General features: G+C 47.9%; 1 protein-coding gene across 1 annotated transcript; it reads left to right on the top strand.

Moving 5' to 3' along the window:
- Positions 1-7,921: 7,921 nt before the first annotated feature.
- Positions 7,922-13,369, top strand: LOC109751403 (probable indole-3-pyruvate monooxygenase YUCCA11). Its single transcript, XM_020310294.4, has 4 exons — positions 7,922-8,642; positions 10,785-11,018; positions 12,257-12,379; positions 12,831-13,369. The coding sequence occupies exons 1-4, from the start codon at positions 7,989-7,991 to the stop codon at positions 13,011-13,013; spliced, it is 1,194 nt and encodes a 397-aa protein (XP_020165883.1). The 5' UTR covers positions 7,922-7,988; the 3' UTR covers positions 13,014-13,369.
- Positions 13,370-15,155: the final 1,786 nt, after the last annotated feature.

The following is a 15,155-nucleotide window of genomic DNA, read 5'->3' as shown; positions in this document are numbered from 1 at the left end:
CATTCAAAATATACACGTATCCGGTTTGTGACTTAGAGTCATCCAGATCTGTGTCGAAGCTAGCATCGACGTAACCATTTACGACGAGCTCTTCGTCACCTCCATAAACGAGAAACATATCCTTAGTCCTTTTCAGGTACTTCAGGATGTTCTTGACCGCTGTCCAGTGTTCCATGCCGGGATTACTTTGGTACCTTCCTACCAAACTTACGACAAGGTTTACATCAGGTCTGGTACACAACATGGCATACATAATAGACCCTATGGCCGAGGCATAGGGGACGACACTCATCTTTTCTCTATCTTCTGCCGTGGTCGGGCATTGAGCCGTGCTCAATCTCACACCTTGCAATACAGGCAAGAACCCCTTCTTGGACTAATCCATATTGAACTTCTTCAATATCTTGTCAAGGTATGTGCTTTGTGAAAGACCTATGAGGCATCTCGATCTATCTCTATAGATTTTGATGCCTAATATGTAAGCAGCTTCTCCAAGGTCCTTCATTGAAAAACACTTATTCAAGTAGGCCTTTATACTTTTCAAGAATTCTATAGCATTTCCCATCAATAGTATGTCATCCACATATAATAAGAGAAATGCTACAGAGCTCCCACTCACTTTCTTGTAAACACAGGCTTCTCCATAAGTCTGCGTAAACCCAAACGCTTTGATCATCTCATCAAAGCGAATGTTCCAACTCCGAGATGCCTGCACCAGCCCATAGATTGAGCGCTGGAGCTTGCATACTTTGTCAGCATTCTTAGGATCGACAAAACCTTCCGGCTGCATCATATACAATTCTTCCTTAAGGAAGCCGTTAAGGAATGCCGTTTTGACGTCCATTTGCCATATTTCATAATCGTAGAATGCGGCAATTGCTAACATGATTCGGACGGACTTCAGCTTCGCTACGGGTGAGAAGGTCTCATCGTAGTCAACTCCTTGAACTTGTCGATAACCCTTAGCGACAAGTCGAGCTTTATAGATGGTAACATTTCCATCCGCGTCCGTCTTCTTCTTAAAGATCCATTTATTTTCTACCGCTCGCCGATCATCGGGCAAGTCTGTCAAAGTCCATACTTTGTTTTCATACATGGATCCTATCTCGGATTGCATGGCTTCAAGCCATTTGTTGGAATCTGGACCCGCCATTGCTTCTTCATAGTTTGAAGGTTCACCGTTGTCCAACAACATGATTTCCAAGACAGGGTTGCCGTACCACTCTGGTGCGGAACGTGTCCTTGTGGACCTACGAAGTTCAGTGGTAACTTGATCATGATCGTCATCATTAACTTCCTCTCTAGTCGGTGCAGGCACCACAGAAACATTTTCTTGTGCTGCACTACTTTCTGGTTCGAGAGGGGTCATCTCATCAAGTTCCACTTTCCTCCCACTTACTTCTTTCGAGAGAAACTCTTTCTCCAGAAAGGACCCGTTCTTGGCAACGAAGATCTTGCCTTCGGATCTGAGGTAGAAGGTATACCCAATGGTTTCCTTAGGGTATCCTATGAAGACACATTTTTCCGACTTGGGTTCGAGCTTTTCAGGTTGAAGTTTCTTGACATAAGCATCGCATCCCCAAACTTTAAGAAATGACAGCTTAGGTTTCTTTCCAAACCATAATTCATACGGTGTTGTCTCAACGGATTTCGACGGAGCCCTATTTAAAGTGAATGCGGCAGTCTCTAAAGCATAACCCCAGAATGATAGCGGTAGATCGGTAAGAGACATCATAGATCGCACCATATCCAATAGAGTGCGATTACGACGTGCGGACACACCATTACGCTGAGGTGTTCTAGGCGGCGTGAGTTGTGAAACAATTCCACATTTCCTTAAGTGTGTGCCAAATTCGTGACTCAAATATTCCCCTCCACGATCTGATCGTAAGAACTTTATTTTCCTGTCACGTTGATTCTCAACCTCACTCTGAAATTCCTTGAACTTTTCAAAGGTCTCAGACTTGTGTTTCATTAAGTAGACATACCCGTATCTACTCAAGTCATCAGTGAGGGTGAGAACATAACGATAGCCACCGCGAGCCTCAACGCTCATTGGACCGCACATATCAGTATGTATGATTTCCAATAAGTTGGTTGCTCACTCCACTGTTCCGGAGAACGGAGTCTTGGTCATTTTGCCCATGAGGCATGGTTCGCACGTGTCAAATGATTCATAATCAAGAGACTCCAAAAGTCCATCTGCATGGAGTTTCTTCATGCGTTTGACACCAATGTGACCAAGGCGGCAGTGCCACAAGTATGTGGGACTATCATTATCAACCTTACATTTCTTGGCATTCACACTATGAATATGTGTAACATCACGTTCGAGATTCATTAAGAATAAACCATTGACCAGCGGGGCATGACCATAAAACATATCTCTCATATAAATAGAACAACCATTATTCTCGGATTTAAATGAGTAGCCATCTCGCATTAAACGAGATCTAGATACAGTGTTCATGCTCAAAGCTGGCACTAAATAACAATTATTGAGGTTTAAAACTAGTCCCGTAGGTAAATGTAGAGGTAGCGTGCCGACGGCGATCACATCGACCTTGGAACCATTCCCGACGCGCATCGTCACCTCGTCCTTTGCCAGTCTCCGCTTATTCCGCAGCTCCTGCTTTGAGTTACAAATATGAGCAACCGCACCGGTATCAAATACCCAGGAGCTACTACGAGCGCTGGTTAGGTACACATCTATAACATGTATATCACATATACCTTTGGTATTGCCGGCCTTCTTGTCCGCTAAGTACTTGGGGCAGTTCCGCTTCCAGTGACCGTTTCCCTTGTAATAAAAGCACTCAGTCTCAGGCTTGGGTCCATTCTTTGTCTTCTTCCCGACAGCTTGCTTACCGGGCGCGGCAACTCCCTTGCCATCTTTCTTGAAGTTCTTCTTACCCTTGCCTTTCTTGAACTTAGTGGTTTTATTCACCATCAACACTTGATGTTCCTTTTTCATCTCCACCTCCGCTGATTTCAGCATTGAATATACCTCAGGAATGGTCTTTTCCATTCCCTGCATATTGAAGTTCATCACAAAGCTCTTGTAGCTAGGTGGGAGCGACTGAAGGATTCTGTCAACGACCGCGTCATCCGGGAGATTAACTCCCAGCTGAGACAAGCGGTTGTGCAACCCAGACATTTTGAGTATGTGTTCGCTGACGGAACTATTCTCCTCCATCTTACAACTGTAGAACTTGTCGGAGACTTCATATCTCTCGACCCGGGCATGAGCTTGGAAAACCATTTTCAGCTCTTGGAACATCTCATATGCTCCGTGCTGCTCAAAACGCTTTTGGAGCCCCGGTTCTAAGCTGTAAAGCATGCCGCACTGAACCAGGGAGTAATCATCACTACGTGACAGCCAGACGTTCAGAACGTCTTGAGTTGCTGGGAAAACAGGTGCATCACCTAGCGGTGCTTCAAGGACATATGCTTTCTTGGCAGCTATGAGGATAATCCTCAGGTTACGGACCCAGTCCGTGTAGTTGCTACCATCGTCTTTCAGCTTGGTTTTCTCTAGGAACGCGTTGAAGTTGAGGGCAACATTAGCATGGGCCATGTGATCTACAAGACATATTGTAAAGGTTTTTAGACTAAGTTCATGATAATTAAGTTCATCTAATCAAATTATTAACGAACTCCCACTCGGACAGACATCCCTCTAGTCATCTAAGTGATACATGATCCGAGTCAACTAGGCCGTGTCCGATCATCACGTGAGACGGACTAGTCATCATCGGTGAACATCTTCATGTTGATCGTATCTGCTATACGACTCATGTTCGACCTTTCGGTCTCTTGTGTTCCGAGGCCATGTCTGTACATGCTAGGCTCGTCAAGTCAACCTAAGTGTATTGCGTGTGTAAATCTGGCTTACACCCGTTGTATGCGAACGTTAGAACCTATCACACCCGATCATCACGTGGTGCTTCGGAACAACGAACCTTCGCAACGGTGCATAGTTAGGGGGAACACTTTCTTGAAATTTTAGCGAGGGATCATCTTATTTATGCTACCGTCGTTCTAAGCAAATAAGATGTAAAACATGATAAACATCACATGCAATCAAATAGTGACATGATATGGCCAATATCATTTTGCTCCTTTTGATCTCCATCTTCGGGGCGCCATGTTCATCATCGTCATCGACATGACACCATGATCTCCATCATCATGATCTCCATCATCGTGTCTTCATGAAGTTGTCTCGCCAACTATTACTTCTACTACTATGGCTAACGGTCAGCTATAAAGTAAAGTAATTACATGACGTTCCAGTTGACACGCAGGTCATAAATAAATTAAGACAACTCCTATGGCTCCTGCCGGTTGTCATACTCATCGACATGCAAGTCGTGATTCCTATTACAAGAACATGATCAATCTCATACATCACATATATCATTCATCACATCCTTCTGGCCATATCATATCACATGACACTTGCTGCAAAAACAAGTTAGACGTCCTCTAATTGTTGTTGCAAACTTTTACGTGGCTGCTATAGGTTTCTAGCAAGAACGATTCTTACCTACGCCAAAACCACAACGTGATATGCCAATTTCTATTTACCCTTCATAAGGACCCTTTTCATCGAATCCGATCCAACTAAAGTGGGAGAGACAGACACCCGCTAGTCACCTTATGCAACTAGTGCATGTCAGTCGGTGGAACCTGTCTCACGTAAGCGTACGTGTAAGGTCGGCCCGGGCCGCTTCATCCCACGATGCCGCCGAATCAAGATAAGACTAGTAACGGCAAGTAAATTGACAAAATCGACGCCCACAACAACTTGTGTTCTACTCGTGCATAGAAACTACGCATAGACCTAGCTCATGATGCCACTGTTGGGGATCGTAGCAGAAATTAAAATTTTCTATGCATCACCAAGATCAATCTATGGAGTTTACTAGCAACGAGAGGGGAGGAGTGCATCTAGATCGCGAGTGGAAGCGTTCAAGAGAACGGGGTTGATGGAGTCGTACTCATCGTGATCCAAATCACCGATGATCCTAGTGCTGAACGGACGGCACCTCCGCGTTCAACACACGTACGGTTGGGAGAGATGTCTCCTCCTTCTTGATCCAGCAAGGGGGGAGGAGAGGTTGATGGAGATCCAGCAGCACGACGGCGTGGTGGTTTAAGCAGTAGGGATCTCGGCAGGGCTTCGCCAAGCTCAGCGAGAGGGAGAGGTGTTACGGGGGGAGAGGAAGGCTCCAGGGGCTTGGGTGCGCAGCCCTCCCTCCCCCCTCTTTATATAGGGGCCCTGGGGGGACGCCGGCCCCTAGAGATCCAATCTCAAGGGGGGGGCGGCCAAGGGGGGAACTTGCCCCCCAAGTCAGGTGGGGCGCCCCCCACCCCCAGGGTTTCCAACCCTAGGCGCAGGGGGAAGGCCCATGGGGCGCACCAGCCCACCAGGGGCTGGTTCCCTTCCCACTTCAGCCCATGGGGCCCTCCGGGATAGGTGGCCCCACCCGGTGGACCCCCGGGACCCTTCCGGTGGTCCCAGTACAATACCGGTGACCCCCGAAACTTTCCCGGTGGCCGAAACTGGACTTCCTATATACAAATCTTTACCTCCGTACCATTCCAGAACTCCTCGTGATGTCCGGGATCTCATCCGGGACTCCGAACAACTTTCGGGTTACCGCATACTAATATCTCTACAACCCTAGCGTCACCGAACCTTAAGTGTGTAGACCCTACGGGTTCGGGAGACACGCAGACATGACCGAGACGACTCTCCGGTCAATAACCAACAGCGGGATCTGGATACCCATGTTGGCTCCCACATGCTCCTCGATGATCTCATCGGATGAACCACGATGTCGAGGATTCAAGTAATCCCGTATACAATTCCCTTTGTCAATCGGTACGTTACTTGCCCGAGATTCGATCGTCGGTATCCCAATACCTCGTTCAATCTCGTTACCGACAAGTCACTTTACTCGTACCATAATGCATGATCCCATGACCAACCACTTGGTCACATTGAGCTCATTATGATGATGCATTACCGAGTGGGCCCAGAGATACCTCTCCGTCATACGGAGTGACAAATCCCAGTCTTGATCTGTGCCAACCCAACAGACACTTTCGGAGATACCTGTAGTGTACCTTTATGGCCACCCAGTTACGTTGTGAGGTTTGGTACACCCAAAGCACTCCTACGGTATCCGGGAGTTGCACGATCTCATGGTCTAAGAAAATGATACTTGACATTAAAAAAGCTCTAGCAGACGAACTACACGATCTTGTGCTATGCTTAGGATTGGGTCTTGTCCATCACATCATTCTCCCAATGATGTGATCCTGTTATCAATGACATCCAATGTCATGGTCAGGAAACTGTAACCATCCATTGATCAACGAGCTAATTAACTAGAGGCTCACTAGGGACATATTGTGGTCTATGTATTCACACATGTATTACGATTTTCGGATAACACAATTATAGCATGAACAATAGACAATTATCATGAACAAGGAAATATAATAATAACCATTTTATTATTGCCTCTAGGGCATATTTCCAATAGGGTCGTTGCCGCCCTCGAGGTACGTCAGAACGCCCTCGAGGGTGCGGCCGGGGACACCCCACCACAGGTGGCGTCCCTCGCTGTTCTTCAGGTCGGCCACCACCGGCGCGCCGTTGGTAGACGCCATCCTCTGCTGCTGCCGGCGCTGGAAGTACGCTGTCCACGCCGCTTGGTTGTCGGCGGCGTACTGGGGAGGGCGAGCTGGTCGTCGGTGAGGGAGGCGCGCACGACCTCTACCTCCTCGGCGAAGTAGGAGGGGCGCGCCACGGCGTCGGGCAACGGGGGAATGGGCACTCCCCCGTTGCTGAGCCTCCACCCCGTCGGCCCGGCGCGCATGTCCGACGGCGCCGGGATGTTCGCCTGGAACAGGAGCCAAGACTCCTGTTCGCGGAGCGAGCGGCGGCCGAAGCCGTTGGCCGCCGCCTCATCTCCGGGGAAACGCTCGGCAATTGAGAGAGGGAGGGCTCGACGGCGGCGCACGGGAGAGGGAGAGGGAGGGCTCGACGGCGGCGCACGGGAGAGGGAGAGCTCGGCGGCTAGGGCTGGTGTGGCGGAGGCGAGTGAGGCCATCGGCTTATATAGTCGCGCCGCGCCCGTGTGTACGCGTGCGAGGGAGGGGAGGCGTCGGCGCGCCGCCCCGTGACGCGCCGCCCGTGAGGAATCAATGGCAAGGCTGCCCGGCGGCAGCCTTGCCATTGATTCCCGCGGGAAACCGAGGCGTTGGGGGAAGACGAGGCGCGGTGTCGCTGACGCGGCGGGCCCGCGGCTCTTTCGTGCCAAAACTGCTCGTCCCGGCACCCTCGAGCGCCCAGCGCGCCGGGTTCGGCCTGGGTCTGCCGGCGCTTATTTCGGCCCAGGCCGGCGAAAATCGGGCTCCTGAGGGCGTGATTGGACCGATTTTTCGGCGCCGGCGCGAAAAAATCGCCTGAAGAAGCCTTTCTGGAACGCGGCTGGAGATGCTCTTACAGGTCAACATCGGAAATGCCCTAACTTTGAGGTATAATTTCATCGACCGATCAATGGCCTTCGAATCTTGGGGTCTTTCTACGAAAGAAGAGGACAGCAGGACTGCTGCATGCCAACTGACAACTGACGGCTGCCATTGTAGCCATTCCATTTCTCCTTTTGTAGAGGAGCTGTATCCATTACATAGAGGACCCTCCATGCACGTAGAGGACCCGTGACCACGGCCTGTCTAGTAGTAGTATTTGCTTAGCAGATGCCCAGCGTTACGTGGGCCCCGGCACCGCCGCGAGGACCCTTCCACGGCACTCCACCCTTGCTTGCAGCTGCCGTGACACGCGTCCACCAACCCACCCCGCCTCCTATAAAGCCCCCAAAAAACCCATCGCTTAGCTTCTACTCCTCGCCGCCCTACGTCTCACCTTCTCTCCTCCTCTGTCACCCCGGCGTGAACCCCGAGGGACGCCAATGGCGCAGGCGGCGGAGGGGGAGAAACCACGTGAGGAGGAGGAGCACGAGGAGGAGGTGATCATCGTCGGGGCGGGCCCGTCCGGGCTGGCGGCCGCCGCGTGCCTGTCCCTGCGCGGGGTGCGGAGCCTCGTCCTGGAGCGCGACGACTGCGTGGGGTCGCTGTGGCGGAACCGCACCTACGACCGCATCCGCCTCCACCTCGCCAAGCAGCACTCGGCGCTGCCGCACGCGCCGCACGGCCCCGCGGCCCCGACCTACCTCCCGCGCGACGACTTCGTGCGCTACCTCGACGACTACGCGGCCCGCTTCGGCGTCCGCGTGCGGCTCCGCCGCGAGGTCCGCGAGGCCCGCTTCGACGAGGCGCGGGGCGCGTGGCTCGTCGAGGCCGTCGACCACGCCACGGGGCTGGTGGAACGCTACGCCGCCAGGCACCTGGTGGCCGCCGCCGGGGAGAACGACGAGAAGGTGCTGCCGGAGGTGCCGGGGCTGGACGGATTCCCCGGGAAGGTGATGCACGCCTGCGAGTACAAGACGGGCAAGGGGATGGAGGGGAAGGCGGTGCTCGTCGTCGGGTCCGGCAACTCCGGCATGGAGATCGCCTACGACCTCGCCGAGGCCGGCGCCGCCACCTCCATCATCGTCCGCAGCGAGGTCAGTTACTTGCCAAGTAGCAGCAGTATGTTTAACGTTTCTTAATTAAGGGCCCACAGTGAGGCCAGTTGCTTTTAATGTTTCTTACTCAGGGTACGTATGTGCAGTGTTTCTTACTTATAGTAGTATGCTTGATGTTTCTTACTTGTTCTCCAAAAAAAAATGTTTCTTACTTAGGGTCTGTTTGGTTGCTACCAAAAATTTGCTAACGACATTTGCGATGGTAAAACTTGCCAAAAATTAACAACTTTTTAGGAGATTAGCAAAAGGACTTGGTAGTATCTAAATCAGTTACTAGCCAGTGTTTTACATCAAGCCATGCCCATTGTTTCACGTGTGTCTGCGTGTACGAGCACGCACGCGTGCCGGGCCCACGAGTCATAGGGCGACGAGGTCTAGACGGCAAGTTGGCGCTCCCGGTGTGCATGGCTGCGTGCGTGGTTCGCTCCGTTTTGCATGTAGGAGTTGAGCTGTACCGCGCGCTCTACGGCCGCTGGACGGCTCCGAATGATCGATCCTGTTTGTGCATTCATGGTCTTATTTCTGCTCGTATTTTTTACGTCACGACCTAGCAGATCGGGCGCCGTGCTCGTTCTGAACCTCTGAACCGTCGTTGCTACCACTGCAGCAACCATTCTTTTTTTTTTGCGGGTTCAAAACTTGTATTACTCAGTTAATATCAGTACAATCCATCGCAACCAGTTCTAACACATCCGGAGGAGCCGAACCAATCCAGGTCATGGTTTTACCTTGAGCTCTACCAAAAACCGTCGTTGCTATCACTGCAGCAACCATTCGGTTGTTCTCAAATCAGAGTAGTACTCTATGTAGTTAACATCGCAACAGCTCGGTCAGTGTGCCCTCCCCCGTCCAAGAACCTTCGGATTTTTCTAAGAAAGAAGGCGACACTAGGACTGCTGCCAGCCTGCCACCGTACCCACTCCGCTCGATCGACACTGCATGCACGTAGAGCCCATAGCTAGCTAATAGGAATATATTGTACTACCCTATGTAGTTTCTGACGTTTGATCCTTGGATCCATGCACCTGTACTGTTCCCACATATAGCCTGATCTCGACCGGATCGATGCCAACAAATCGCTGCAGGAGCAGCACAACACGATTATTCAATGCCGCAACGGAGCCAGTCGATCTGCAGGATAATTAACGACAGATATCATTCTCACACACGCACGCGGGTCACGGTTGGTAGGCACTAATATTCGGCACCGCGTAATGAGCAACCGCAATCGGTGGCAAATTGATGATTGGCAACATAGGATCCTGCAGTCTCGCTTGTAGTCAACAGGCCGCTTAATTAGCAGATGACTGAGTCCTGTCTCTGACGCTTATATAGGTCAAATAGTAAAGACAACTTGCAAATATCAAACTTACTCCCTTCGTCCTTTAAAGAGTGTGCTTCCAATTTTGTTGAAGGGTCAAACTATCTCAAAGTTTGACCGAGTTTGTGAAAAAATATATTAATGTTTGTGAAAACAAATAGTTATGTGATGAAAATATATTTTATGACGAATATAACACTACTAATTTGATGACATAAAAGTTGGTGTATTATTATATAAATACGATCAAACATAAAAATATTTGGCTTTCCAACAAAGTTGGAAGTACACTCTGTCAAGGACAGAGGGAGTACTAGATAAATCTTTTATACCTTTTTATTATTTTTAATATATTTCATTAATAATTACTAGATACCCTAAAATTAGTTTCATGAAAAAAATCATGTGTGTCTCATATTTTCGAAGGTTTACGTATATACTAATTTATTTGTATGTGAAAAAAAGGTATATTATAAAAAGTACGTCGCAAATGATATTTTTTAACAAGACTCGTATTGAGATATCTTAGAATATTTAAGAAGTATATTGAAAATGATAAAGAGGTATAACCAATGCGTAAACAAAGTATATTGAAAATGGGAGTACATGCTCCCAGAAATACAGAAAATTAGTCGTATATGGTATATATATGGCCTTCTGTATTTCCAGTATGGACCATGTGATGCAACCAGTAAAGTCCATTGTCGTTTTGTCCGCAGCCAGCTAAATAATTGGCTGCAATGCGCTGCAGCGGTCGTGTGAATTGATTAACTATTTGTTGTTACTGTGGCTGCATGCAGTTTCACCTTGTGACCAAGGAGATCTGGAACGTGGCGATGACGCTATACAGGTACCTGCCGCTGTGGCTGATCGACAGGATCGTGCTCTTCATGTGCAGCGTCGTGTTCGGGGACACCTCCCGCTACGGCCTCCGCCGGCCCGCCATCGGACCCTTCTCCATGAAGATCCACACCCCCGCCTACCCTGTCGTTGACGTCGGCACCTACGCCAAGATCAAGACCGGCGAGATCCAGGTCAGTGGAAATTAATAGATGTTGGATTTTATACTAATTTGAAAATCAGGTTGAAGCGCTTATTGTGATACGTTAAACCATTTTTTTAAAGTTGACGGAAGCAATGAACTCAAAGTCATCAACAAACAGATTACATAATATAGATGGCTACAAGAGGGAAAATACACACGTGAACATAGTTAGATGCGCACGCACATGAATAGTAAAATTTAAAAATACTAGAAAAAATGTAAAATTTCAAAAATTTGGGGTATCAAACTTGGTCACCACTGTACGCACGTGTGGAAGTTCGTGAAGTAATTACACCTGTGGTATTTTTAGCAAAGAAAATATAATTGAGACCTTACTATTCATGCAAACAGTGTTTTCGAATATAGCTTCGATTTCTTTTTTCATTTTTGCTCAGAATACCACGAATGCCAATACAAAATCTCATTCAAAAATAACCTGCGAATAATTAACACACATGAATTTATGATGTGGCAACGTTGCATGCATAGAGTAATTAATGAAAAAAAATGCAATTTATAATGTTGCATGCATAGAGTAATGAAAAAAAACTTAACGTTGCATGCATAGTACTCCCTCCGTTCCTAAATGTAAGCCTTTTTAGATATTTCACTATAAACTACATATGGATGTATATAGACATATTTTAGAGTGTTGATTCATTCATTTTGCTCCGTATGTAGTCCATAGTGAAATCTCTAAAAAGACTTATATTTAGGAACGGAGGGAGTATGTGGTATGGTTGCATGGCTAGAAAAATAGATAGCGAGTTGTAGCTATTTAGGAATTGAAAACATATGATAGAGCCTTCCTTTTTTTTCTCAACCAAAGCAATTTATAAACTTAAAACACTTCGGGTTAACAAGACATTATAACCACAATGTGTAGAAAAATATTTTTGATTTTTGGTGCAATTTCAATGCTTAAAATGATATAGCTTATTGAACATAAAATCGTATATAGCTCCACCGAAAAAACTGAAATCTTTTCTATACAGAGAAGTTCTGTTGTTTTTGCGAGGAATTCTAGGTTTTTTGTTGATTTGGAAAAGTTTCAAGTTTATATATCGTTTTGTTTATAAATCTTGATGCGAAAAAATGGATGGTGTAGAACTCTAGATAGAGCCATACCTGCTGCGGATTTAGAAAGTCCACTCTCTTAACTTGAAGCTGAGCGGGTAAAGGATTATAAATTGCATGCTTAATTCAAACGGATGTGAACACGTGCAGGTCCTGCCGGCGATGAAGACTGTGGACGGGAACGTCGTCGAGTTCGCTGACGGCAAGCGGCACCCATTCGATGCCATCGTCTTCGCCACCGGCTACCGGAGCACAACCAAAAAGTGGCTCAAGGTAAGTTTATTACGTCCATTGCAGACGCATCCGTCCATGCATCCAGCTCATGCTGCCACATGCCCACGTGTGTATAGAACACCAATGCACACTCGTCCTGTGTACCAACTTGGTCGCACAGGGATCGGTACATCATGATTCATGACTCATCAGTGTTGTGACTCATAATTTGTACATTTTGTTGATAAAAAATAAGAGAAGAGGTTCGTGCATGCATATGCATGCCCCTTTGGAGACGAGAGACGAGACTTCGGCAAGAAGCAAAACTCAGCTCGGTTCCTGGTCTCGTCTTTCCGGAACATGCGCGCGTGCGTTCATGTACCGTTCGTGCTACGCATCCTGAAAGTGCACGCCTAAAAATAGACATGTCGATCTGTACTGTTACTATATATGCACAGCGTGATGATCCGGCCGGCCTGATCATCTCTGTGTTTTCCTTTTGTTCTCTCAGAGTGACGATGGGCTGATCGGCGAGGACGGGATGGCGCGGCGGAGCTACCCGGAGCACTGGAAGGGGGAGAACGGCCTCTACTGCGCGGGGATGGTGAGGAGGGGCCTCTACGGGAGCTGCGAGGACGCCGAGTCCATAGCCGAGGACATCAGCAAGAAGAAGAAGAAGCCAGATCAAGCCTGAGCATGATCATCGTGAGAAGAGCAATAATACCTTCTGGAGTTGCACAGCGATCGTTGGGCGAGAAACAATCGGTGTGTTGTGATTATACTCAAGACTTGAATAATCTGGAAAACTAGCCGTAGCTTATCTGTGATTATTTGGGAAACAATTCTCTGCTCTTGCCTTGTCTGTGCACAGTCCGGCTGGGACCACCCAGGTTAATAATTTCCAGATGCGATCTGCAGACCGATCCATGCGCGACTCGCTCTGACTATGTAGCACCGTATTTTTTTTTTAAATTGCGGGTTAACTATGTAGCACTATTACCGGGCCAATGTTCGGCTTATAATCCGTCGTCCGTTTGTTGTGTTTGAAAATACGTAAGACTTTCTAGTGTTCCTTGGGTCGGGCAAATACTTGCACATACGTTTTGGTGAAGTAGGGAGGAAGTGGACGAAAGTGTTATTGTGAGCTCAAGTGAACAGTAAATTCCAAAAAAAGTAACAAATTAAAATTTCTTATTATTTTCGCAAGAAACATTGATGTTTACGTGTGCAAACTTTCGCCAGGGTGGAGGTATGGGCAAAAAAATCAATGCTACAAAATGCTTCCAAAAACACTCTTTTTGTAGCATCCATTTTGTTTTTTCTTCACACACCTTACAAATGTGTTTCCATCGTGAAAATATGCACGGATAGAAAGAACATCAATGTTTCTTGTACAAAAATCAGAATTTTTTAAACAAAAAACTATTTTTTGGAGTTTACTGTTCACCCGAGCTCATGTCAGCTCGAGCTAAGAAACTCCATGTATGGAAGTGGAGTGGTACACTGGAAGTGTGGGAGGCGAAAAGGTACCATTCCCATCTCGCCATAACTACCCCAACCCCCACCCTTTGCCTACTCCGAGCTCTTTCTCCTCTCTTGATAGCGGTTGTCCCATCACTTGTTCCCTCTTCTCGGCTCTGTGAATCCAATGCTAATTCCTGCAATCGGTGTAGATCTCCGTTCCATCCGAATTGCGATGACGAAGTGGGAAGCGCGTACGGTGAAGATCGCGGGCGGGATCCGCTGAAGTTGGCGACGCTCCTTGAGATCAGTTTGTGGTTCACGAACTTGCGGGAGATGTGGAAGAAGGCACTGGATATCTCAAGGGAGGTGAACGTGGAGGAGGAAAAGTGGCTATTCGGCAAAAGGGTGTTGTTCCTTGATCGAGCCCATCCTCTGGGTCTGGAGGAGGCTAAATCGGCAAATTTGGCTCAAAGGTCGAGGTGGGCTGCCTTTCGCTCACGGATACAACACCTTCTCGGCTAGGAATAGGATGCAGTCGCGATGGTGATGGCGTTGCCGTCACCGGGCTCCTAGAGGTACTGATCTTGAGCGAAGACAATGAGGTCAAGATGCGGCGAAATAGGGGGGTCAGGGAAGTTGTGCACATGCCACGACGCTCTCTATGGTTTCCCCGCCGATCTTTGCAGCTGGTCAGCCTTGTTGGAAATATGCCCTAGAGGCAATAATAAAATGGTTATTATTATATTTCCTTGTTCATGATAATTGTCTATTTTTCATGCTATAATTGTGTTATCCGGAAATCGTAATACATGTGTGAACACATAGACCATAACATGTCCCTAGTGAGCCTCTAGTTGACTAGCTCGTTGATCAATAGATGGTTATGGTTTCCTGACCATGGACATTGGATGTCATTGATAACGGGATCACATCATTAGGAGAATGATGTGATGGACAAGACCCAATCCTAAGCATAGCACTAGATTGTGTAGTTCGTTTGCTGAAGCTTTTCTAATGTCAAGTATCATTTCCTTAGACCATGAGATCGTGCAACTCCCGGATACCGTAGGAATGCTTTGGGTGTACCAAACGTCACAACGTAACTGGGTGGCTATAAAGGTGCACTACAGGTATCTCCGAAAGTGTCTGTTGGGTTGGCTCGGATCGAGACTGGGATTTGTCACTCCGTATGACGGAGAGGTATCTCTGGGCCCACTCGGTATTGCATCATCATAATGAGCTCAATGTGACTAAGTAGTTAGTCACGGGATCATGCATTACGGAACGAGTAAAGTGACTTGCCGGTAACGAGATTGAACGAGGTATTGGGATACCGACAATCGAATCTTGGGCAAGTAACGTACCGATTGAC

Source organism: Aegilops tauschii, chromosome 5 (assembly GCF_002575655.3).
Source record: "Aegilops tauschii subsp. strangulata cultivar AL8/78 chromosome 5, Aet v6.0, whole genome shotgun sequence".
Classification (NCBI taxonomy): domain Eukaryota; kingdom Viridiplantae; phylum Streptophyta; class Magnoliopsida; order Poales; family Poaceae; genus Aegilops; species Aegilops tauschii.
This window is presented reverse-complemented; position numbering and strand designations above follow the sequence as displayed.

Excerpts from the sequence above, each read along its gene's own strand:
- LOC109751403 (XM_020310294.4), top strand. The coding sequence starts at position 7,989 with ATGGCGCAGGCGGCGGAGGGGGAGAAACCACGTGAGGAGGAGGAGCAC. Across the intron at positions 8,643-10,784 it reads CCATCATCGTCCGCAGCGAG|TTTCACCTTGTGACCAAGGA; the intron begins GTCAGTTACTTG and ends GGCTGCATGCAG. Across the intron at positions 11,019-12,256 it reads TCAAGACCGGCGAGATCCAG|GTCCTGCCGGCGATGAAGAC; the intron begins GTCAGTGGAAAT and ends GAACACGTGCAG.